The following is a 27,610-nucleotide window of genomic DNA, read 5'->3' on the forward strand; positions in this document are numbered from 1 at the left end:
GTCCCTGGGCCCCAGCCCCTGACCCAAGGCGAAGAGCAAGTGGGCAACATGCATTGCTTACCTTTGGTCAGCTGAGCAGGTAGGCAACTGGCGAGGTGAGTAGCTGGGCCATGTGGTGAAGGGAACTTATATAGGGCAGGAGTGGGTGGGTGGGCTGAGCAGACGGAAGCGCCGAGCGGCCGAAAGCAGTGAGTGAGCCGGAAGGGACGAGCGAGCCAGAAGAGGTGAGCGGGCAGGCATGGGCGGGGCCACCAGGGATGATTGCTACTGGTTCGGTGAACCGATGCCAATCGTCCCTACCAATTTGCCCGAACTGGTCTGAACCAGTAGGATTTCACCCCTGCCCTGTACCTTCATACACCCTCTCCCCCTTGCTCCCTCCCCAACGCCCCCCAGTCATTTACCTGTCAGCTAGCTTGGGATTTGCAATTTCCTGCTGGCTTCCCCATTGACTTTGGTTATGGGAAGCCAGCAAGAAGTTGCCTTACCTAACAATCATGTGCAGGTTAATTAACGACAGCAACCATGATTGCAAAGATTGCTAGCTAAGCAGTCACGCTTTACAGCTACATCACTTAGCGATGGAAATTTCAGTCCCAATTTCCATTTTAAGTCAAGGATTTCCCGTATTTAAAGATCAGTATTTATCCAACTTCTTAATGTTCAAAGGTGGAGTAATCCAAACACTTTAAATTAGTTTCATCTATTAATATGTTTAATTTATTACCTGGGAAGAAAGTAATAGTAAGGATCCAATTTCAACTGGTTTTTGAAACATAATATCATCTACAGCTACCACATAAGGTCTGGAGTTTCTGATGTTTGAAAAAAATACTGTAATTATGCATATTTACACATACATATACTTTTAAAAGATGGACATGGATTGTTTTATATTTTAAATTATATTCCATGTTAGAAACTTATTATGATCCTGACATTTGTTAATAAATGATATAAAATATTAGTTTATAAAATAGACATTTAATTATGCGTATTTTCCAAATTCATTGGACTACAGATTCTCAGGTATACATGACAATCCAGTAAAAGAATATTAAGGAATTCTCTTGATTACCGCTCAAATTCATAACTGCTTATTGTAGTATAGTATGCACACATTAGCAAGTATAAAGACTTTATTATTTCACTAAGCTAAAATCAGCTTAAACATCTAAGGAGCTGATTTTACAATTCATAAGCTATTACTAGAAGATAATTACAAGTAAAAATAACAACTGACCCTCATATATGTTATTTAAGAACAAGGTGAACTATTATGTGGAATTCCACAGCCATTCAAATATAACATGATTTTCAAATAAAAAAATGATTTGATTTATACTGCACTTGTTTTCCTTTCCACCAGTGCCAAGAGCATACATCCCTACATTTGAATATAAAAATACATAACTGGTAACATCAGATATGATCTTAATAATTTTCTTTGTAAGTGAAGCTTGATCAAGTGCTAAAGGGTACACCTAAAAAAGAATGCCTCCAGGAAGCACAAGATCTTTGCAACTTTGTAAGATAACATAGACTCAAACTTTTCATCAACATAATCTACTTGCAGATAATTTGCAGATAATCTACTAATTATCTGCAAATTATCCTTTCTCCTGTCTTTTCTCTACTGCAGCTCTCTATAGCTAGCAGTAAACTCTTAAACTTTTCCCTCTGTTTCTCTGGACTGGTGATACCTATGCGCTCCATGGCATAGGACCTGGATATCTTCGAGACCGCCTGCTGCTACCAATGGCCTCCCACCGACCTGTGCGCTCCCACAGAGAGGGCCTCCTCAGGGTGCCATCGGCCAAGCAATGTAGACTGGTGGCCCCCAGGGGGAGGGCCTTTTCTGTGGGGGCACCTGCCCTCTGGAATCAGCTGCCCCCAGAGATAATGAAGAATCCAAGACCTTCCACCGTGTCCTTAAGACCTTTCTTTTTCAGCAAGCCGGGCTGGTTTAACACTTTTTAAAATGTTTTTAATAGGTTTGTTATTGTTTTTTTAACTATGGGGCCAAACGTATATATATCTTTTTAACTGTATTTTAATGTTTGTATTTATGTTTTTACTTTGGTTGTGCACCGCCCTGAGTCCTTCGGGAGAAGGGCGGTATATAAATCTGATAATAAAAATAAATAAATACCTATTCCTTACATACTGTCTAGTAACATATCAATAGCTATTGAGTTGACTTCATTGCAATGCTGCTTCTTTATTTATTAAATAAATATTGTTTCTTACAGCTGCCACAATCTTGAATTGGTAATATTGACTGCTCTGAGAACCCAATACAGGTAGTTTTCGACTTACAACCATTCATTTAATGATCATTCAAAGTTACAACAGCACTGAAAAAAGTTTTTTTTTTTTTTTTTTTAATTAGATTTTATTATAACATATAGTAATACAATCGGTACATTTTCGGTTCATTGGTGCAGTTATATACATATATACATCTGCATACATTATTGCTTGTCTTTTGTTGATATTGTTTCTTGGAGCTAGATTTAATTTCAAACACTTAAAAATAATAGTGCTCAGCTCCCTCAGACTAAATCTAATACTATTCATATAGATTTTGTTAATTAGTTAAAATTTAATCTCTATTACCTTCTTTATTTCTTTCCCCCATCCATTCGTACCACATGTCCCACACGCTATAAAATTCTGAATCTTCTCTGTCATTAATTTCTGAAGTCAATTTGTTCATTTCGGCGCACTCCAATATTTTTCCAATAACATGTTCTTGAGGTGGTATTTGTTTTTCTTTCCAATACTGGGCAAAGGAAATTCTAGCGGCTGTCAGAATATGTATAATTAAATACTTTTTCTTTTTTGCATATTCAGTTTTCAAAATTCCCAGGAGAAAAGCTTTTGGGTCAAAATCAAAATTTTCTTTTATTATTTCTCTAATCCACACCCATATCATCCTCCAGAATTTTTGTGCCTGATTACATGTCCACCAGCAATGATAAAAAGTACCCTGCTGATGGTCACATTTCCAACATTTAGGGCTCGAATTGGGGTAGATCTTCGCTATCCTGGCTGGGGCCATATGCCATCTATAAAACAGCTTGTATTGGTTTTCCTTATAAGCCGTCGCCTTTGTCATTTTAAGGTTATTATTCCATATTGAATCCCATTCGTTCAAATTTATATTCTGTCCTATATTTTTGGCCCATGCTAACATCGGTTCTTTAACTACTTCCTCTGCCATATCATACTCCAATAAATAATTATATAATTTAGCTAAAATTTTGTCGTCCGTACCCATCCATATCTTATCAAATCCATTTATGCTCATTTCAATGCCGAATTCCTCCTTATCTTTTTTATATCTGGATTTAATTTGGTTATATGGCCACCAGTCTATAGAAATACCTTGTTCCATCAATTCTTCCCTTGTTTTAAGGTTCCCTCCCCCATCTAATAATTCATTGTATCTGAACGTTTTACCCATTTCTAATACATTTGGATATATTATAGCCTCCATGGTGGAAAGCCATCTCGGAATTTTCCTATAGTGCTTCTGTCTCATCTCTCCCCATATTTGTATCAAGATCTCCCTTATTTTATGTCTATGGAAGTAAGTTTTTATCTTCTTCCCAGTATCCCAGAGATATGCATGCCAACCCTTCTGGAGATCATACCCTTCTAGAGTTAACAGTCTTTTATTTCTTAGGGTTGCCCATTCTTTCAGCCATACTAGGTTTGCAGCTTTTTGATATAACTCCCATTTAGGTAATCCGAAACCCCCTCTTTCCTTCTTGTCCTGTAAATTCCTAATTGCTATCCTTGGTTTCTTTCCCTCCCAAATAAATTTCCTGATGATGCTATTGAGCTCCAGAAAGAATTTTTTATCTAATTTAACAGGGACCGTTCGGAATAGATACAATAACTTGGGTAATATGCTCATTTTTATTGCCGCGATTCTGCCTAATAATGATATCTGTAGTCTTCCCCACTTTTCCAGATCCTGTTTAATATTTCTAATCAATGGTAAATAATTATCCTCTCTAAGGGCCGAGCACCTTGATGAAATCCAGACCCCCAGGTATTTTACCTTCTTGGCGATTTGGATCTCCATTGATTCTTCCAGTACTTTTTTCCTTGCCTCCGTCATATTTTTTGTTAATAATTTAGTTTTGGATTTATTTAATTTAAGGCCTGCTACCTCCCCGTAATTGCCCAATTCTTCCAGAATTTTAGTGCCTGATTCTAATGGTTCTTCCATGATTAATACCACATCATCTGCAAATGCCTGTGTCTTATATATCTCTTTTCTAATTGTCAGACCCTTTATTTCATTATTGTTCCTAATCTTTCTCAAGAATACTTCTAGTGCTAAGATAAATAGAAGTGGGGATAGAGGGCACCCTTGTCGGACCCCTTTTCTAATTTGAAAAGCCTTAGTTAGTTCTCCATTCAGTAATATATTAGCCTTTTGTTTTTGATAGATTGTGGATATCGTATTGACAAAATTTGATCCGAATTCCATTTGGATAATTTGTTGTTTCATAAATTGCCAATTAAGATTGTCAAATGCCTTTTGGGCGTCGACAAAGACCAATGCCATTTCTTTGTTCGGGTGTTCCTCATAGTATTCCAATATGTCTATTATCATCCTTGTATTATTCCTGATTTGCCTCCCAGGGAGGAATCCATTTTGGTCGCTGTGTATTAATTTATTCAAAATTATTTTTAGCCTTCCTGCTAAAATACCCATATAGATTTTGTAGTCCGTATTCAGGAGGGATATCGGTCTGTAATTTTTAATTAATTTTGGGTCTTCTCCTTCTTTTTGGAGGAGAGTAATATACGCCTCTCTCCATGATTCTGGAATTTTGGATTCTGTTAGGGCCTCATTATAAATTTCTAACAACTTTGGTAACAAAATTTCTCCCAAATCCGAATTTTTATAAAATTCCCCTGGAAGTCCATCTGGGCCTGGGGATTTGTTCTTTTTAAGTTTTGATATTACCATTCTTAATTCTGTCATCGTTATTTCTTTATTAAGTATTTCTTTATCCTCTTCCCCGATTTTTGGAAGACTTTCTTTTGACAAGTATTGGACCACCTTTTCATTAGGAATTTGTTCTTCCGCATACAGAGCCGCATAATACTCTCGGGCAATCTCCAATTTATCTTCCTGTTTATTGTTGAGGTGGCCTTCCGGGTCTTCCAATTGATGAATTATGCCTTTCTCTTTTTCTTTTTTTAACCTATAGGACAGCCACCTGCCCGGTTTGTTTGCATTTTCAAAATAATATTGTTTGGTTCGTTTCATTTTGTACGCCAATTCCTCTTGATCTATTACGTTTAATTTGTGCCGTATAACCATCCAATTTTCTTTAACATCCTTATTATCTGGTTTATGTTGTAGTTCCCTCTCGGCTTTCCCTAATTCTTCTATCAGTGCCTTCTGCCTCTCTCTTCTTTCCTTATTCCTGTGTGCACTATACGATATTGCTAGTCCTCTTACGTACGCTTTCATTGTATCCCATATGATACCTCGAGATGTTGCCTCCTTTTCATTTACTTCAAAAAATAAATTTAATTCTTTTTTTACTTTCTCAACATTTTGCTTGTCCTTTAGAAATTGATTATTTAATCTCCATCTTGTATTTCTTCTCTTGTGCGTACATTCCCATTTAACCTCTAATGGATTATGGTCTGCCCAAATGTTGGGCATGATTTCTGTTGACTTAATATCTAACCCTATATCTCTGCTTATCCACATCATATCAATCCTAGACCAAGATTTCTTAGGATTAGAATAATATGTATACTGCCTCTGATATGGGTGCAGAACCCGCCAAATATCCACTAGATTGAATTCTTCTACCATATCAAAGAATGGTTTTGGTAAATTTTTCCTCTTTTTCTTTTTACCTTTGGTCCCCTTATAATCTCTATTTGAATCTATTACCCCATTAAAATCGCCAATTATGCAAATCTTGCTCTTATCCATCATGCTTAATCTCTCTCCTAATTTTTTATAAAAGTCTCCTAGGTTTTCATTCGGGGCATAAATTGCTGTTAATAAGATTGGACAGTTGCCTCTTTTAACTTCCACCATTAATACCCTTCCCTTCGGGTCTGCATATTTTAGTTCGGCTTTTATTTCCTTCTTGATGTACAATGCTACTCCCCTTTTCTTTTTATCAGCTAGGGATGCATAAAGATTCCCCAATTTCTTATATTCCAAATATTTTTGATTTTCCTTTTTAATATGGACCTCTTGAAGGCACACTATATCCATATTTTGTTTAGCTAATTTTGTAAAAAAAAATTTCCTCTTTTTGTTATCGTTTAGGCCATTTACGTTAACCGATATCAATTTCCAATCATCCATCTCTTAATTTTTGTATACTATCCTAATACTTCTTGGCACGTGTGACTCTTTGTGGACTTTGGTCTTTCTTTGTCTCCTTACTATCCTTATCTTCCTCCTCCTTTTCCTTCGATATCCCTTCTTTCTCTCTTATCTGCTGGGTTACTTCTTCTTTCGATGTTTCTGCCTCTAACTCCTCCTTACTACTTTGATCCTCTTCAGACGCTCGTAATTGATCCAGGAACTCTTGAGCTGCTACTAAGCTATCTATCTTAACTTTATTCCCTTGCCATGTGATCCACATGCCTTCTGGTAAAATCCACCTGAAGAGAATATTCCTTTTATTTAATTGAGTAGCCAAAAACCTATAATCTCTCCTTATCTCCCTTACCCTCCTTGGGATTTGTTTAAGTATGATCACCTCCTTTCCCTTATACATGATTGGCTCATCTCTTGCCACACTATAGAGGATATCCTTTACCTTCTTCCTTGCGAATCTTATATGCACCTCCCTTGGCAATTTGTTTCTTCGTGCATAATTTGTCTGGACCCTGTACGCCTCGTCAATTTCCTTTATAATATCCAATTTATCTTGTTGCAACACCCCAGCAATTAATTCTGCCATCACCTGGCACAGATCTTCTTCCTTATCTTCCGCAATGTTTTGGAAACGGAGATAGAAGGAGGCTCGATCCATTTCCAATTGGGTAATTGAGTCTGCCAATTCCCTGTTCTGTTCCATCAGTTTTTGGTCAACCGTATCTAAATTTTTTTCCTGTTGTTCCATTTTAACTTCCATCTTTTTAATCTTCTGTGTATTAGTTTGTATCGATTCCTGTATACCAATCATTTTTTGATCTAATGCCCTAATATCTGTCTTCAATTCAGTATGATTACTAGACATTTTTTCTTGTAACATAATCATCGTGTCCTGTATTGCTGTCAATGTTGATTGCATTGCTTGCATTGTGGGTAGCATTCCTGATTTCTCCATTTTTGAGAAACCTTCAGTCAATTTCTGTGTAGCAGGTGATGTCGTTGTGATCGTGGGATTTGAGGATGTTTTCTTTCCTGTTTTTGTCACCGTGGATGAGAAGCTCATCTCTTTTAATATCTTTTTCTGTTTTCTTGTTATATTTTCAATGTTTTTCCAAATTGTCATCCACCAATATTTAACTGCCTCTATCAAATGAATTTATATTAAATCGTTCCCTTCCGTTCCACTATTCAATATTGTTTAGTAATACAATAAATCAATAATTCAAATTTTTATCTATTGCACAAACCTATCTTGTAATAAGTCACTTATTGATCAATTAATAGTTAAACTAATTTGAACTAAGATAACCCTCTCACCTGCTACCACTACTTAAGCAAATTATCTTTACCTACTCTTATTTAACACTTAAGCACTGGTGACTTTCTAATATCTCTTGAGCAATCTAAGTACACATATAAATCATTAATTATGCAATCTCAATATTCAATATTTTAAGTTATAAAGAGCTAATCAAAATTAAGAATCAATAATTGAAAGAAGAAAGGAGGAGAAGAAAGGGAAAAATCCAATTATAGAATATAAAAGATTATAGCGTATATAAATTCCTTAATAAAAAATCTAAAAAGTACTTAATAAATTTTAAATAAGTTCACAATTAATTAAGATTATCTAAAATGGAATATGTAATATATATAATATTAATATAGATATATACTTAAAGATATATAAATTTTCTAATGTTTTTTTTTTCTTGTTGTTGTTATTTGCCCAACTCGTTGATTAATTAATTGATTAGTTGATTAATTGCTCAATAACTTCTCTCAGTCATAAAAGAGCAGAAGGGAAAAGCAACCAAAAAAAATATAAAAAAAAATTCTTTTACAATGATGCAGCAGGCACGCTTTGCTGTATGATCTGCTTCGCGTTGCTCTTAAGTTCAATCACTCTCCATTTGCATTGTCATTCAGATTTCATCAGCCACGTTATCTTCCCCAAATGCTCCTCAGTCTCTCAGCTCGAGACAATCTTATTGTTAGTCCTGACAGCTACCGCACTTCCAAAATCCAGTTCCTTTATTCAATTAGTCTATTCCACACTCTTAACTTTCCAAAGTTTGTTTGCTCGAAACAAAGTATCAATCCAATCCACTGAAGGCTCCGTCTCCCTTTCTAAAAATGTCCTCAGTCTCACCAGCACGTCTGCGATTTCATCTCCCACCAATCTCCTCCAACCTCACAATCGCCGCCAATTCCTTCCAGGATCCTTCTTATCAGACGCAGCCAGCACAATCCAATTGAACTCACTCCGAGCGTGTTTAAGGGATAGTAGTACGAATGATAATAGGCACCAACTTCACCGAAATCTTCTTGCTTCCTGCCTTTTGTTGGCTATCACAGCTTCAAGTCTGCCATTTAAAGCAGACGTGCCGCATTAGTTTGACAGCGGTAGTCGGTCCAGCAGAGAGTGCTTGCTCCTCACCGCTCTGCCTGCTGACACCCCGCTATCGTCCGCGGAGCTCTCCAAGCTCCCACGCCTCGAAGGGACCCCAAAACGCAACAAAAAAGTGGCACTGCAAGCAGCGATCGCTGTCACAGCGCCATTTCGCTGGGATTCACCAACCGGAAGTCCGAAAAAAGTTATTTATGTCTGTTTTTCACTTGATCATTGCAGCATCCCCATGGTCATGTGATCAAAATTTGGACACTTGGCAACTAGCATATATTTTTGACAGTTGCAGTATCCCAGAGCCATGTGATCACCTTTTGCAACCTTCTGACAAGCAAAGTCAGTGGGGAATCCAGATTCACTTAACAACCATGTTACTAAATTAACAACTGCAGTGATTCACTTAACAACTGTGGCAAGAAAATGGGGCAAAATTCACAACAGTCTTGCTTAGCAATGGAAATTTTGGGCTCAATTGTGATCATAAATCAAGGATTATCTTGTATCCTGCTCAGAATGAGATGGAAAGAATTGATGTTGTCATCTCAGCAAACTGATTTCTGCCACACAGGGTTAACAGATGAATAAAATCTCAATTCCTGCATTTTTAAGTTACATCCATATTCACTGTCATCTGACACAGGATTCCATTAGTACTGATAAATTAGTCTTAACTGTACTGGGCCAACCTAAAATATGTGAAAATATTATATCAGGCAATACAGTTACAATTGTATAATCACATAGTGACTTAAAAATAAGTAGTTTTTGTGAAAATGAAAAGAAAATGGTATGGTAGTTAATATAATTTAATATAGTGTTATTGATTTATTTTCCTATGCATCTGCTCAAAAACAGTAACTGTGAGAGGGGCTTGGAATCCAAGTGGATGATCATTTAAATATGAGCCAGCAGTGCGCGGCAGCAGCCAAAAAAAGCTAACACAATCCTTGGTTGTATAAACAGAGACATAGAATTGAAATCATATGAAGTATTAGTACTGCTTTATAAAGCCTTTGTAAGGCCACACCCGGAATATTGCATCAAGTTTTGATCACCACATTACAAAAAAGATGTTGAGACTTTGGAAAAAGTACAAAGAATACCAACTAAGATGATTAAAGGCCTGGTGACTAAAACATGAAGAATGGTTGCAGGATTTGGGTTTGGCTAGTCCAGAGAAAAGAAGGACTAGGGGGGATATAATAGCGGTATTCCAATATTTGAGAGGTTGCCACAAGGAGGAGGGGGTCAACTGATTTTCCAAAGCACCAGAGGGCAGGACAAGAAATGATGGAAACTAATCAAGGAGAGAAGTAACCTGGAATTATGGAGAAACTTCCTAACAGTGAGGACCAGTGGAACAGCTTGCCATCAGAAGTTGTGAGTGCTACATCACTGGAGGTTTTTAAGAAGAGACTGGACAGTCACTTGTCTGAAATGGTATATGGTCTCCTACTTGGCTTAGAAGACTTCCAAGGTCTTTTCCAGTTCTAATCTTCCAAAAATCTTTCCATAGCTGCTATTTTTGCTAGTCATCCCTCTTTTCAGCATCTTCCCACCAACTTGCCTATCCCAATGGCTTCAGCATTTTCCCATACCTGCCATTGATATGCTTAGTGACCCTCTCCCCAATCTTCACAGCATCTTCCTGCCAGCCTGCTCCCTTATTTTCTATTGTATGCTTATACATATAGTCCTCAACTTACAACAGTTCATTTAGTGATCGTTCAGAGTTACAACAGGACTGAAAAAATTGACGTTTGACCATTTTGACACAACCATTGCAGCATCCCCATTTGATCACATGATCAAAATTCTGACAACTTGGCAACTGACTCAATGATGGTTGCAATGTCCCAGGGTCATATGATGATTTTGTGACCTTCTAACAAGCAAAGTCAATGGGGAAGCCAGATTCACTTAACAATTGTGTTACTAATTTAACAACTGCAATAATTCACTTAACAACTGTGCAAGAAAGATAATAAAGTGGGACAAAACTCACTTAACAAATGTCTCACTTAACAACAGAAATTTTGGGCTCAATTGTGGTCATAACTCGAGGACAACTTGTAACATTTTAAACAATGTACATTTTTAGTCAATTCAGTTTAGTTTCAGAATGAGAAAAGATGCGCGACTTAGAAAAATATTTAATAACTAGTTTACACTGATTTAAAGTGCATTATGCTTCTTGCTCAGATTGTGCAAAGTGACCAAGAAAGGGAAGAAGAGAACCCTTTAGGCATCCCAAAAGCCTAGGAAGGGATGCTAGATGGGAAAGGAGATTGACATCACCCTTCCCTGGCAATGTTATATTTCAAGTGAGAGGAAGAGAGACATAGCCTAATACTTACCCATAGCTGTAGGCAGTAGCCCATCCAAGTTCATATGCTTTTCTCATGAGAAAGCCTCCAAAGATTCTGTTGAAAATGTTACGTTCCTATATTCACAAATATCCATAGGAGGAATGAATTTTGAGCATTTACACAAATTACTAAAGACAGGGGTTATTAAACCCTCTACTGTAGTACAGTTACTCCCTAAAATGATAAATAGATTTCTTAATGATTTCATTGGGATTAGAGTTGGGCAAGAAATAAATATACCACTTACTTTTAATAATGAAAAATTATGTATCAAAGGGATTTTTAAACTTTATAAAACTGCAATTGCCCACAGGGTGCAGTTAAAGCCCAGGGAAGACTGACAGAATTCCCATTCTCTTTGTGCAAATAGATTTAAGTTTTTTTTTAAAAAAAAGTGACACCCTCCATCACAGCTATTACCCCCCAACACACACAAACACACACACAGAATTCCAAGACACAGTTTGAAAAACCCTGACAGTGTACACCTGCATGCATACATCCTCAACTTTTTAAAATTAAGAGCAATTTGTATTATTAGAATATTCCATTAAAAAAAATCAAAGTGCAGAATCATGGACCTCTGAAAACATAGAACCACAATAACCTAGTCAGTTGTATATTATAAAACAAGATGAAATAAACAAGGATTTATTCTATCTATTAACTTAAATGCTACTTTTGCTCTAGAAGAATTACATACTTGCTATTACTCTGTACAGAACACCAAAATCAGCAGACACAAAACATATAATAACAAGCTAGAAGCTATTTAATCAAGTTTCCAGAAAGTTCTGCTAAAACCAATGTGGACGCATATGAACTACGTAATTATGTTCTGGAAGAGAAAATAATCACTGATAAGTTTCATAGAGCTATCTTTGCATGATTCCCAGTAACTGTGCCTGATTCAGTTGCTTTTTTTTTTCTTTTGCTAATAAGTTATTGCTCAATAACCAGTTTGGTATAGTGGTTAAAGCATCCAGTTAAAAACTGGGTGACTGTGAATTCTAGTCCTGTCTTAGGCGTGAAGCCTGCTGGGTGACCTTGGGCCAGTCACTCTCAGCCCTGGGAATGGCAAACTATTTCCAAGAAGCCTTGCCAAGAAAACTGCAGGGTCTTGTCCACGCAGTCACCAAGAATCTAATCTAACTTAAAGGCACACACAGAAAAGCTATTGCTTAACAATGCTACTTGCTCCAAATAAGTTGCAGTATACAGGAAGTGATGCATATAATGTATGTAATTATGTGTGAGAAAGGGAAACTCAAAACAGGCTATGGAGAATAGATTGGCAGATGAAACTGCATAAGAAGCTGCACGAATGGGGGAGGAAAAGTGGTTGAAGGGTTTCATTCCTATTCTGGAATGTGATGTAAAAACTGTCAGGGCATTGATTAATCCCATGTTTGGTTCTGGGACAAATCACCCTGGTTTAATTAGAGGATGGATCGAGGCTTCCTCCAAGTTGCAATATTCTGAAAAGAAACGCGAAGAAAAGTTCTCTAATAAAACTCATTTATTTGTTATAAAGAAAATAAAACACCTCACTAACTAAGAAAAATAATTGCTACATTTTGAAATACTTCGGGCCGGCTGCTTTTTCACAGCAACCGGCACCCCCGTGGCATGAGAACAAAGGGAAGAGTGTGTGAAGGAATGTGAAAGAATGCGGAAGCACGTAGCTTACTGATAACAATTCTTGGCAAGGTACGGAAAGTCAGACAGTCTAGAAATGATTAGCTCAGCTGGTAAATAAAAGAACGCAGTGACAAAACCTGACTTCACAGATGATGAAGAGACATAGATGAGAGACGAGAGTGCGGAAAAGATAGATGGAAAATGGATTGATTATGAATACTAAATACATCTATTATGAGGAATATAATAGAGAGGGAATACAAGTGTTACTAGAATTTAAAAAAGGAAATATATTTATAGAGGCATGTATACGATAGCCATACAAGTGGGGAGATAATATTTACATTGTGTACAAATACATAAATACATTGTGTAAGAATAAATAAGAAGATTATGCGTAAACAGCAACAGGTATTTGGCCATTTGGCCAATCCAATGAAGATAGGTAGATTACACTGAGATCCAGCCATGGGAACATTGAAGTATTTGCTGGTAATAGTGGATCATCTAACTGGATGGGTTGAAGTCTTTCCCTGTGCAAGGGCAAATGCTCAGATGACTGTTAAACTCACATTAGAGCAAATAATACCCAAATATGGATTGGTTGAAATTATTGATAGTGATAGAGGTACACATTTCACTGCGCAGATGGTAAGAAAGGTAATGGAGCAACTGGGGATTGATTGGCAATAAAAATATTGGCAATAGAAACATTCAGTGAAAAGGTTAATGTTGGAGCTCCAGGTTCTCTGGACGAAATGTTTGCCTTTATCTCTTTTCCATCTAAAGAAAAGATGTTTCGTCATATGATATGATGTTTGGATTACCCTATACTGAGAGTATGGGATTGCCTAAAAATAAAGCTTAAAGATGTCTTTCTTAGAAAAAATATACAGGGACTGTCCAAGTGTTTTTCTCGTTTAAAGTCTAAAGGACTATTGGCATGAATTCCACCTCTTAATTTTCAAATACATGACTACAAAAGTGGTGATTGGGTCCTGATAACAAGCTGGTGTGTGGAAAAACTTAGCCAAGCCTGGGACAGATCCTGCTAAATCCTGTTGACCATGAAACAGCAGTTTGGACATAAGACCCACCCTCCGGATAGATAGTGAAGCAAGATTCATCAATCCTCTTGCACTTAACTTTTAAATATATACGCACTTTGCTTATGGATGGACAGTGTCAACAGATGCCTCAAACCTGCTTAAACTAACTTTTAAAAGACAGATATCCAACTAATGGAACTTTGGGCAGTTGATTTAAATATTTGGTTGAGAGAAATAAACATTTTTATTGTGATATTGATTGTATTAAGAAAGGAGATAATTGAATGGTGTAAATCGATGCTGTGGTACCTGGTGGATGTTAAATCCCCAGCAATTGGCTGAAAGACTTGAAGTCTAATGGCAAGCTTTTAAGCTTTTACACATCTAAACATACTCTAAACAGGGGACCTAGTTCACTAGGAAGATGAGGTTTGGAGTGGTAGTGGTTGTTGCCTTGTGGGAAATTATGCAATATATACAAATAGGAATGGGGATTTTTGCTGTATAGAATAACTATCAATAGTTATTCTATAACATGACAGCAGCTGTGTTTCCATACTGAACTTGAGCAACAATATTCCCTGGTGCAGACACCATTGACCCTGATTGAGACTACAGCTGAAGCTGGGATTTGTATTAAATCCTCTTTCAATGATGGTGTACTGTTGGGTAAATACCCAAGGTGCAATCGTATGTATGAAACAATTACCCAGTACAAAGCTCTAGTAAATAGAATGGAATTCTTATACAATGCACTAATTGTTATAGTAATTATGCACCATCTTATAAGAAGTTTAGGATTATAGAAACAGGAAAAGGTGGTATATGCTCCTATGCCTACTGAGCATGTGTTTACCTGTTCTGAAGTGGAAGAGGTAAATGCTATAGGACCAGTGGTGGGTTGCTCCTGGTTCGCACTGGTTCACAAGAACCGATAGTAAAAATTTATAGTAGTTCGGAGAACTGGTAATAACATTGGCTGGCCACACCCCCAAACCGTCACCGCTTGCTTACCCTGCCCACCTCATCACAGGCTTTTTTTTTTTTTTACTTTTAAAACCATTTTTTCTACAACCTCTTCAGTCAAAAAAATGCTTTTAAAAGTAAAAAAAAAAGCCTCTGATGATCGTGCGGCTCAGCTGGGATCGTCAGAGGCTTCTAAAAGCATTTTTTCTACAACCTCTTAAGGTTGTAGAAAAAATGGTTTTAAAAGTAAAAAAAAAAAGTTGGCCATGCCCACCCAGTCACATTACCCCCCACTAAGCTACGCCCATATAATAAGCCACACTCACAGAACCAGTAGTAAAAAATTTTAGAGGACAGATGTTATACCTGCCTAGAGGATGGTCTCTATTTTGTGTATTATATGCCTATGCATACATACCTGCTAATGCAGTAGGAGGTCCTTGTACAATTGGACGTCTGACTGTCTTTATGGCAGTTGCACATATTAAGAACATTAATCAGGAAACAGAATTTTATTATGAAATGATGAATGCTAATCTCTATCATAGTAACTGAGTACCACATAAGGTCGCTGCAAAGGACACTACACAAAACATCACTGTAAAGGAGACAGTGGATGAGTCACATATACATGGACATGGACATGTGGAATCACCTAAGCCAGAGAAAGAACCACATCTAATTATTTATGCATCTGTAAAACCTGTAAAATGGCCTATAATGCCAGTGAAGTACCCCTTCGATCATATGGAGGAAAAGGTATAGGGAGGAAAAACAGCTACACTAAGTGAGGCGTATGCTACAGGATGTAGTGATGAGGTGGTACAAGCTTTACATAATATCACTACACATTTAACATATGTAACTGATAATACAGCCTTTAAAGGAATATGGGATTTGTTAACCTCTTCGATGCCTAGTCTCATTTAATTAAAGTTTATAGGTATCATTGTTATTGTATATGCATTATCTTTTGTATTTGTATCAAATGTGCACATGGAAGTTGTAACTGTTGGAAGTACTGTTATCGGGTAACTAAACCAAAGAAAAGAAGAAGAAAAGGGAAAAGATTAAGTAGACAGGAAGTATGTATTATGTTATAAAACATACACGATGATTTACAGGAATAAGGATGGATCAAAAAGGTAAGGTTGGATTGTGAGAAATGGAATTATTCCTGTAAAGAATATAACCTAAGCGACTCCATATTTACCCTTCATATGACCTGAGCTAACCCTAAGCTACTTAGCTGTGTAAGACACTTAGAAAGGGGAAGTATGTATGATGCCTTTTCTGAGGAAATAATGCCAGGTACTCTGACAGTTAGTACATTCTGAGTTGGGTCAAGCTGACCCAAGCTAAAGTAATAGAAAGAAGGAAGATACCCTGTTCCAATTAATTGTTTTAATTAAGACATATTGAAAGGGTATTTTTATGAGGGAAATGCCCCTCCAAGGGGGAATTCTAAATCGGGAAAAATGTTGCTGAGAAAGCCAAAATGTTATGTAACATCTGAAAAACAATGATAAGTGGGGGCGTTTTAATTGTTGTGCTGATTGTTTGAAAATGTATTTAAACCATGTCTTCGGAGCTGTAAGACGTTCTCTCTCTTTCATGGGAGAACCCTTTTGCAAAAGCTTATGATATATATACCTATATATATCTATAATAAATCTGCTTTTTACTTGTTCATGGTCGCTGCCTTATTTTCTATGAGGTTTGTCATTTTAAATCTCACATTATGTTTTATAAAAAGTGCTTGTCTACTTTCTTGCAAGCTTTTGTTATATTCTAAAAGAGAATGCCTCAGGACCATAGATTAATAAAATTACAAAACTGTTTGGCTTTGTTGCAGTGTATTGAAATTAAGGAAAATTCCCTCCAAATTGCTATAAGCACAAACTGGCAATACTCACATTATATATTTGGTGTACATTCTTGAGTAATATAGCTACTGTCTTCTTTAAATATTGAGGGTACAGAGCAATTACAGATGTCTTCTTTAAATATTGAGGGTACAGAGCAATTAAATTTCTGAAGATGTTTCATGACTTTGAAATGGCTATGAATATTTATCAAAAAATCAAATTGCCAAATAGCTACCGTATTATAGAAAGTACCACATCATGTACCAATTTGAAGCAGGAGTCAAACAAAAGGATTAGTCTACATCAGCTATAGCTCAGTAAATACCTGTGGATGGCAGATCTCCAAACCCTTTAATTTTGTGTCTTGCATCCATACTGAATTGGGTAGTAATACCCGACTACGAAAACTTACTGTCCTAAAAAATGGAGAAGAACATGTAAAATTGTTAAGAACACTGTCCTATCCCAATATTGTGAATTTCAACCTTTACCTAAGACTATATGGATACATGCTGTGAATGGGACTAGGACCTTAGGTTCACCTACATATCTTACCTTGTCTTCTCTGATACCTAAGCAAGATGATTGATGGCACTACAGTACAATATCTGGAGACCCCATATTTGATATAGATGTTGGAGAATCCAAGAACATCTTGTTATTCTTTCCCATTACTATGCTATAAACATATTCTGCTTTCAAACGGTCCCTCCTCCAATTCTTTTCTATAACAACCATCTTGTGAAGTATATTAGGCTGAGAGACTGGATCGAAGTTACACACTGTGCACTTATGACAGAATAAACTCTATGACTCTATGTAATCACAGTCTAGCAGCATAACTGCTGCACCACGCTGTCTGGGAGTCCTCCAAATTGTAATCCTAATACTGTATACATGGAATATACATGTAATAAATGTTTATAAATGAACTCCCTACCTTGAATCCAGAGTATTCAGGAACATATTATGGATAATATTTCTTTCATCTGCAGTAGGAGCAACCTTCAGTAAAGAAGCCCTACTAGATTCAAGCCGCCTGATCTTGTTCTCTGATCAATGGAATGAAACATGTAAAATGAATGACAACTGACTTCCAACAGCTTTATTTCATCCCTTTTTCAAAACTGATGAAATCTGTAAGTGTGTTTTAGACTGCTTTACGCACCAAACTATTTCACTCTCAAAGAACCTGTTTCCCCCAATTATTTAGGAATGGCCACAAAACAAAATTTCTCCATTTCGCCCTCCCCCCCCAAAAAAACAAAAAAACACAGACTAGAAGAGTACTTACTTTCTCCTTCCTTTAAGATTTTTTCCTCCTCTGGGGTTTCAGCAATTAATGGATTGACAAATGCTGGTCTGAGGATATATTTGAAAAAATCAAAACAATATGCATTACAGGGGGGAAATGAAATGTTTTTGGCTGCAACCTAGCATAGTTACTTATGTAGAAGTTCATTTGCAATGAGAAATCTGCATGTCTATTTTAGTGTTTTAAACATTTTTTCTTATTATTACTCAACAACACAAATGATTTAACTTGGGGGCATGTCCATGGCTGTGGCTTAGAGACATTGTCTTCGTCTCTCTGCGGAATATGGAAAATTGAAAGTGGATGAAAATAAAAATAAACAGCATTTTTAAAGTCCGATAATAACTAAATGCGTTATTGAAGAGTTCCTGATTTAGTTGGATTAAGATCGATGCGGTAAGCCACCCTGAAATGCTTTTAATTGAGGCTTTTTTAAAGTGCTTTCCCTTCGGGGAAATAAAAGTGAGCAGAGGGGGTGATGAAATGGCGAAACGATGATTTAAAGAGGTCTGAAAAACAATAAATTTGAACTTAATTGTGAGTTGGATCCGCAAAAAATGTCCGCAGGGCGAAGGGCAGCAAATTAAGTTTTATGGCTATGTTTGAATAAGATAAAAATAAGATATATGAGAGCTGCCTGAATGTTGGAGTCGATATAAACGTGGAGAACAGGAACCTTTTTTTTTCTTTTTTTTTTTTGGAATAGCCGAATATTTAAATGGCTTGTTTGTGGGATCGTCTGAAAATTTGAAAGCAATTATCCCTTTTTTTTTTGAAGACACTGTGAAAATTGTGGACTAAAAGTTAAAAGTTTTAAAGTAATCTAAAGTACTCTTGCTGTTTGAAGTTCGCAGTGGGCAATATGGCGCTGAGGAGTGTAACTGATCTTGATTAACTTGACTACAGGAATTTCACTGTTTGTATTTTACACTGCCTTTGGCACAAGAAGCAATTGTAAGCAAGCCTTCAATAATTTGGATTTTCAACTTTTTTATATCTGGGACTCCCTAATGCTTTATTTGTCGTCTCTGGCTCCTTAAAGTGAAAGTAAAATAAGCCCAAGTCCTTCTGAAAAAACCCTTCTGAGTATTTGTGGTACAGAACTGATGGTTAAAGATTTTCCTCTTCAACAATTCAACATTGTTTGAATCAGATTTTTTAAATACAAGTTGATGACCCATTGATTTTGAATTGTGAATAAGGTTATAGAAATATTTGGTCAAAAAATTATAGGAGTTATTAAGATGGATCCATCTAAAGATGAATCGGTGCGATCTAAGTTCAAACAGATTTCTCAAGCTAGTATTGACTCAGCTCAAATTGTGTTGGCATTAAACAAATTAAGTGATCAAATTGAAATAATGGATACAGAATTTCAAAAAATACATTTAAAAATGGATGAAGAAAAGAAGGAAAGATCCAATCAGCTGGAACAAATTGTTCAAGAAATTAATGTTAATTTTGCTAAATACACAGCAGAAGTAACAGTGATAAAAGATAATGTAGATCAACTACAAGTGCAAACAAAAAAAATTGATAAGCAAATAACTGAAATCTTTTTTAAAAATGAAAAACAGGATAGAAGAATATGTATTCTGGAAGAAGAAGTTAGGAAGTCCAACATTGTTATAAGAGGCATAGTGGAAGAAAAAGTGGACAATATTAAACAACGTGTTTTGAAATGGCTTAATGAACTCGGATTGGATAAAAATTTTACAACTACAGAGTTGATAAGTGTTTATTGAATTGGATTTAGAAGACAAGGTGAAATAATAAGAAATGTTTTGGTGAGATTTGCAAGTGTTAATGATAAATTACAAGTAATGGCAAAAATTAGAGAAAATGGTGATGCTGTGTTGAAGCTTGAGGGAAAACAGGTCCAAGTCTTTCAAGATATCTCAAAAGAGGAAAGATCGTGGAGATATTATTTGAAGCCAATTACTAAAATATTAAGAGGTTAAGTATATTAAGTATAATTAGAGACCACCACAGTAAATGAAATTTTTTTATAAAAATAGAATGCATATATTTACAATAGAAACGGATGTGGTTCAATACCTCCATGAGCTTGGCTTTTTGGAAAAAGAGGAAGAACAAAGTGAACTAAAATCCCAATTAGTCAAAATGGGTGGAATTGAAGTATATACATCAACACCAGAGGAAGAAGGAGGGGCGGTTGGAGGTTTAGGTCCAAAACCAAAGAGGAAAAGAAAACCAACGAAAGATATTTCTCCATCCTTGGCGGAGGTACAGAAGAAAAGTCGAGATGTTACTGGTGAAGGAGTGGAAAGGATGATTACATTGGATTCTGAACATAAAAGGGAAGATGAGCCCAAGTGCGGGGATGAAGAACTTGTAGTTATTCAATTGAAACCAGAATTATGCCAATGAAGAGACGACCCGGCTGATGGATGGGGTCCCCTCTCCCCCACTCTTGGAAACGAGGTGTGTTTTAATGAAGACGGCGGGAGATGAAGATTTTATGTGGTTGTGTGTTATGTTAGTTTTTGTTTTATGTTGTTTGCATGTTTTACATTATTATTATTATTATTATTTATTATTTTTTTTATGTTATGTGTTGTTTATATATATTTGTTTGGGTTTTGGGTCACGGAAAGGAAAAAGAGGGAATAGTTAAAATCAAAAATATTAATGGGGTAATTAAGGTAATGACTTGGAATGTCAAAGGTACTGGAAATCAGATTAAGAGAAGACGTTTAGAATTTAAGATTAAAAGAGATTCTCCTGACATACTTTTTTTGCAAGAAACTCATCAGAAATCTGAGGATATAAACAGGATGTATTTAAAAGGGATGCAGGTTTATGAAAAAGCTGTTGGGTCCTCAAAATCTAGAGGTGTTGCAAAATTAATATCAAATAGAGTCCAATTTGAAAAAAACAAAGTAATAGCGGATGTCGATGGACGATATTTGATAATAACAGGATGTATTAACGGTTTCCGGTTCTGGTCATCGTGCTAGCAAGATGGATTTGGAGTTAGCTCCTGTCACGATCTTGCCAACTTCCTAGCCTGGGCGGCTTTGTTTTGCCGCCGCCGGCCCCGGAGAGGCAGCCGCAAGCGGAGAGGAGCTAGGAGCATGTTAGGAGTGGCAATCCGGCACGCGAAAGCGAATCTCTCCTGTCCCAGGCTGAGAAGGCAGTGCCAGTAATGGCGGTTCCATAGTGATGACTACCCATATTGGAAGGGAAACCTGATCGCGACGGACAAGGCGCCCTACACCTTCAATTAAATAAGAGCTAATGGAGATGGTGTTTTGACTGTTCTGAGAGCCCCACTGGATATGCTGAGGTGGTGAGACCTATGAAAAGTGCCCTGTGTGTGGTTGGAGCAAAGACGGGATAGCGGCTACGTGTGTCCCACTCCTTACTTGTGGAGCCGATTTTGAACTGTGCTGGCTGAATGGAACATTTGAAAAGGATCGAGTTGTGAGCTGTATCTGGTGGAGGGTGTGATTGATTTTGGGTTGATCTCCTGCTCCTTTCTTATATTTTCTATAGAGGATTTGGGAGGACCTGTGACTGAACAAACAGCTATACTTTTTGCTAGAAATCTATTACCCTTTCCCCACCCTCTTTTCCTCTCAACGTGTTTATTAAAGAGTGTGTGTGCAGAATAGCGCTATACCCCCATCTAGTGGAGATCTTTATTATAACCTGTGTATAGCAACTCCAGGAAGAGAAGAATTCTGCCGAGTAATATTTTTTGGATTTTTTTTTTCTCCTTACTTTTCTTTCCTCTCTGAACTATGTATTGAATACTACCCCTACTACCGATTAGACTGCTCACCTGATTAATTCAAATCTTGTCTACCCTTGATTACCCCCCTTTTTTTGGAATTGATTGGATAAAATCTTTTCAATCAAAATGTCAATGGCAACATCAGTGGTAACCACAAAAACTGGGAAAAAAGTCTTGACATTCCCTATGGTCGCTGCTACGACTACCACGGCTACACCCACCTCATCGCCTTCGTCTGCCAGATCACTGGATGATATGGTTGCTGCAGGGAAACCACCATCGTTATCAAGCTTACAGAACATGCTGCAGGCAATGTACGAAGTGATGACCAAAAATCAAGAAGTTATTTCCAAAAATTTAGAGGACTTAACATCAGATATTAAAGGGGAGCTGGGAGCCATTAGAAATGATATCAAAATGTTGAATGAGAGCTTGGAAGGTGTTCAGGGGGTGTTGACGTAACAGGAGAGTAAAATACAAGACATTGAAAGGAGGATGGGACGATGTGAGGAAAGACAAGATGGAGAGTAAAGGGAACAAATAGGGTCCTTGAAGAGGAAATTATTTTTCTGGAAATGGAACGATCATCTTTCTATCTGAGGATTCAAAATGTGGTGGAAGAATGGGGGGAGCCGTTAAGAGATATAGTAGCAGAAATATTGGCTGGGACTTTGGAGATCACAAAGGAAGAGGTTTTGAGGGATATAGACGATGTATTTCGGGTTCACACGAGTTATGCCAGGAGACAGAAACTTCCGACTGAGGTTCATATCAGACTATCTAAGAAAGCCCTTAGGGAAGATGTGATTGCGAAGGCCAGAGATAAAACAGTAACTTATAAGGATAAAATCTATATAAATTTGGCCCAAAATTTAAAAAACCACAAACCATTTAAACATTTAATTCTTAATATTCTTAAGGCAACTCCCTAGGCGGGTTCGGGAAATACGGCGCAATTATCACTTTTTAACGGCCCAACTGAGAAAGAGGGGGACCTTTTATCAGGTTCGCCTGATTCACCAGTTGCGGCCCTTTCTTGATCGGGATTCCCTGTGCACAGTCACTCACACCCTCGTCACCTCTCGCCTTGACTACTGCAATGCTCTCTACATGGGGCTCCCCTTGAGGGGCACCCGGAGGCTCCAGCTGGTCCAGAATGCAGCAGCACGGGTAGTGATGGGAGCAGCATGGCACTCCCATTTAACACCGCTCCTGCGCGAGCTGCACTGGCTCCCGGTGGTCTTCCGGGTGCGCTTCAAGGTGTTGGTTATCACCTTTAAAGCGCTCCATGGCATAGGGCCTAGCTATCTTCGAGACCGCCTGCTGCTACCGATGACCTCCCAGCGACCCGTGAGCTCCCACAGAGAGGGCCTCCTCAGGGTGCCATCAGCCAAACAATGTAGGCTGGTGACCCCCAGGGGGAGAGCCTTCTCTGTGGGGGCACCTACCCTCTGGAATCAGCTGCCCCCAGAGATAAGGAGAATCCAAAACCTCAGTGCCTTCCGCCGTGCCCTTAAAACCCACTTTTTCCAGCAAGCCGGGCTGGCTTAGGAAGAAATTTTTTTAAATTTTTAAATGTTTAATTGGTTTGTGGTTTTTTAAATTTTGGGCCAAATTTATATAGATTTTAATTGTTTTTAATATTTGTATTTCATGTTTTTAATTCTGGCTGTGCACCGCCCTGAGTCCTCAGGGAGAAGGGCGGTATATAAATTGAAAATAAATAAAAAAAATAAAAATAAAATATATGCACCCAATGGAAATCAGAAAGTTTTTTTTCAGACCTTACACTCTAAACTGGTTGAATATGATTACCCACATATCTGTGTAGTGGGAGACTTTAATGCTATAGAGGATAAAAGCAAAGATTATACATCTGGAAAGAGGAAGCAGGAAGGGGAAAAGAATATGGTAAAGAAAAGGTTGCCTTCTATCTGGCATCAAATACAAGAAGAATTTGGACAGAGACATTTGGAGGGAAAAGCACCCAGATGATAAACAATATACATACTTCTCCGCCAGGCACTCATCTTGGTTGCAGATAGATGCGGCGTGGTTATCAGGGGAATTGAGTCAGGGGATACAGAAAGCAGAAATAGGCGTCAATGAGTGGGCAGACCACAACCCTCTTTGGATAACATGGGGAAGCCGGAAAATAAGGCCTAAGTGGAGATTGGACATAAGAGTTTTTAAAGATGAGTTATTCTTAAAACACTTAAAGAAAGAGATGGGGTTCTTCTTTCAGGAAAACAACAGGGAGGATGCAAGCCTTTTCAACGTATGGGACACAGCGAAGGCTGTGTTTCGTGGGTTGGTGATTAATGATATGGCAGGGAAACGAAAGAAGGAAAGGGCTGAGCGCAATAAATTATTGGATGACCTGGTAAGAAGTGAGGCTATGCTACAGCAGGATCCAAGCAATATAGGACTTAAAATGAACTTGAAATTAGCACGACACCAAATTAATTTATTAGATCAACAGGATTTGGAGAAAAAAATAAGGTGGATGAAGCAAAGATACTTCGAAAGGGCAAACAAACAAGGGAGGTGGCTCACTTACCGTCTAAATAAAGAAAAGGAAAAGAATAGAATCCATAACTTGAGAGATGGGAAAGGCAATTGGATTACAGGGGAAGAAGGGAAGAAAATAATTGCACAGGAATTTTATACTAACCTATATTGTAAGGAAGATAAGTTTGAGCAGGAAATAAAGAAATACTTAGAGGAATCAGACATACCCAAAATACCAGGTTTATCTAGGGAAGTATTGGATGAAGAAATTACGGAGGGGGAAATTGAAAGGGTCATGGGAAAACAAAAGACAGGGAAAACTCCCGGTACAGATGGCCTACCGATTGAATATTACAAAGCACTTTGGGAAATACTAGGTAGCATATGACTGAGTTATTTAATGGGGTGATTCGGGAGGGACAGACCCCGAAATCATGGACAGAAGCACTAATAACTCTTTTGCCAAAGGACAATAGTGACCTATCTCAGATTCAGAACTATAGGCCCATCTCGCTCCTTAACGCAGATTATAAATTATTCGCAGAAGTTTTAGCAGAGAGACTCAAAGGGTTTCTTTTTTTTTTATTGAAAAAGTTTTCAAATACAAATTTTTCCCCTTTTTTCCTTCCCCCCCTCCTCCCTAACCCCCCCTCGCCACCCATCCCCCCGTGACTTCTTCACACCAAAAACCTAATTCATAACAGATTACATAATATTTTACCATCGCCTTACTCTCTCCTCTATATACTGACCCTTACTTACTAAAAATATTATTAATATTGTTACTTTCCCCTTTTACCATACATTTCAAAAAAAAAAAAAAAAGCAGTCTGCTATAACATTGTATGATAACTTCTAGTTTAGTATAATATTATTATAACCCCCAATTTAGCAATAATCTACCCTTTTTGTCCTCCCCAAAACTTATATCTATGTATTGTTACAACATTTCAAAACAACCTTCCACTTTAAGACTGTATAATAAATCCTACTTTAACATTTATTCTTTGTGTATATTAATATAACATTTCAAAGCAGCCTTCCACATAAGTCCTAATTTAACATTTATTCAACTCTGTCCATTTCCTCCACTACCCTAAATATATCACTTAAACATCCCTTTTCTTAAGCTAATCCATCAGTAGACTAACATATTTCCACCCACTTTCCTACAAAATTACCATACACAACAATTCAATTCTTAATATCTGCCCACTCTACTAATATATATATATATATACATATATTCCGTTATTTAAAAAAAAAAGACAATAACTTTAAATTTATAATCCATATAATATCTTCTTTGATGTCTTTCCACTAGATTGTTGAGTCCCCCATCCATAATTGGGTAACATAGCATCCTGGTGCAACAGTTTGTTCAAAGTCTTCAGTCTTCATCTGCCCCCATCAGTAATGAATATCCTCATATATATATAAAAATAAAAACAACCACCCGAGTGACATTATAATTGTATTCCATATAGTTGTAATTGTGGCTTTCATCAGGATTATTAATTCCCATCATCGTAATGGGTAACAACCAGATCTTCTGCATGCCCCAACGTAACTCTCTTGCCTTGTAGCTCAGAATAATTATAATATATTTATCAGTACAAGAAAAGAAATCCAAAATAGATAATTCAAATCCAACAGATTAAGGCTCTTTTCACATCCCAAAATTACGGCATTGCAGAGGTCTGTCACTGTCCTCAGGATGATATTAACCAATACTTCGCCTCCACTATCTTTTCACATATTCATTCATTTTTTTTTAAAATCACTGGCTTCACCGTTGCTTAGTTTAGAAATTTCTGTTTTTATGAGACCTATTTCTTTTTTTTTCTTTTCTTTTTGTGGGTTTGATTTCCATCCTGTTTTCCTTTCTACAAGTTGTATATCAACTGATCGGTTTTCATTCTGCTTTATAAACTGATCTTGTTGGATCATCACGTTGAAATCAGATGCCGCTTCTCTCATATTTGTAGATAATCCAGCTGGAGTATCAAGAGAATCCAAAGACAGTTTGTCTACCACAACCTCTGTAATTCGATGTTTTCCCTTTATTTCCAACTCCTTCTGCTTATCCTGTATTGTGCCTATAGATGTTAAGTTCATTTTCAAAATTTTTTGATAAAATTCTTCCGCTTTTTCAACAGTATCTAATTGGTATCTTTCTCCTTGATATCTCAATATTATGCCAACTGGGGCATTCCACCTAAATGGAATATTTCTGTATTTTAACTCAGTCACCAGAAAACCAAATTTCTTCCTTTCCATTAACATCTTGGGGGGAAGCTCTTTGTAGATCCATATCTTCCTTCCATACAATTGCAAAGTAGAATTGAAGGAATTTTGCACAATTTTATTCCTAATTTCCTTGTCTGTAAAATAAATCACCACATCTCTAGGCAATTGCCTTTGCTTTGCAATCCAGGAGTTTATTCTGTACACTCTATCAATCCTACAAAACACTTCCCCAGGTTGAACCTTTAAAATCCCAGCCAGAATTTCAGAAGATATTTTCCTTAAATCATCTCTGTTATTTTCCTGTAAACCTCTGAGTCTGATCGCATATTCTGTAAAATTATAATGCATCATTAAGACCTCTCTTTCAATCCGTTGTTGTAAATTTTCTACATTACAAGACTTTTGTTCAACCTCCATTTTAGATTTTTCTTCTGAGCTATTGTCTTGAGTATTTGTCAAATCATTTTCAATTTTTTGTATTTTATTATCCAAATTGTCCTCAATTTCTTCCACTTTAGACTCTAATAAGTTAGTATTTTCATCCAACTTAGTCATAAATCCTACAAGATCATTAGCCATTTTAATAATCTTTCGATTCAAAATATCAAACTTTAATTGCACTAATTCTTTAATTTCCTGCTTAAATTTTTCAAAGTTCTGATTCACAATCTCATCCCTTCTTACAATCTCCTCCAAAAGAAATTCAATTATATTAAAATCGGTTTTCTGAGACTGGAGCTTTAAAACTTGGTCACGTAGTTTGTTAATGGGGGAATCCCCCCCCATTGCTTGTTTGTCCAACTTTAATGCCATGTTTCAACACAGACAAACTATTTTTCTTAAAAAGAAAAGAGAGGCAGCAGAGAAAAAAAATAAAACCTCTTTCCAACCAAGATGAATATCAAATCTCCAGGAAAAGAAAAAACACAAAAGTAGAGCTTTATTTTAAAGTGTAGCCAAAAATATTTATTCAGCTACTTTGTATCTCAATGAGAAACGGAAGGACTCTCCCTTTCAGCCCCTTCTCAAGCCTCGGCAGTCGCCCTTTTTAAAGATTCTTTTTTCCTTTTCCTTTTCCTTCTTCAATAA

At 37.0% G+C, this 27,610-nt stretch overlaps 1 protein-coding gene across 3 annotated transcripts in view; it reads right to left on the minus strand.

The window, feature by feature from the left end:
• ACOT9 (acyl-CoA thioesterase 9) overlaps positions 1-27,610 on the minus strand; it is a 77,317-nt gene that overhangs the window by 3,970 nt on the left and 45,737 nt on the right. For 2 of the 3 annotated variants that reach the window (XM_070944070.1, XM_070944069.1), the window contains 5 exons: positions 17,980-18,047; positions 17,626-17,737; positions 17,011-17,101; positions 11,150-11,235; positions 728-815 (listed from right to left, as the gene is read on the minus strand). In XM_070944070.1, coding sequence (XP_070800171.1) covers positions 728-815; positions 11,150-11,235; positions 17,011-17,101; positions 17,626-17,737; positions 17,980-18,047 — 445 coding nt within the window. Of the gene's footprint in view, positions 1-727; positions 816-11,149; positions 11,236-17,010; positions 17,102-17,625; positions 17,738-17,979; positions 18,048-27,610 lie in introns of those variants that run through there. The other variant, XM_070944071.1, reaches the window with a different exon arrangement.

This window comes from Pituophis catenifer, unplaced genomic scaffold (assembly GCF_029215685.1).
Source record: "Pituophis catenifer annectens isolate HBS135680 unplaced genomic scaffold, rPitCat1.0.hap2 SCAF_4, whole genome shotgun sequence".
NCBI classification, from domain to species: domain Eukaryota; kingdom Metazoa; phylum Chordata; class Lepidosauria; order Squamata; family Colubridae; genus Pituophis; species Pituophis catenifer.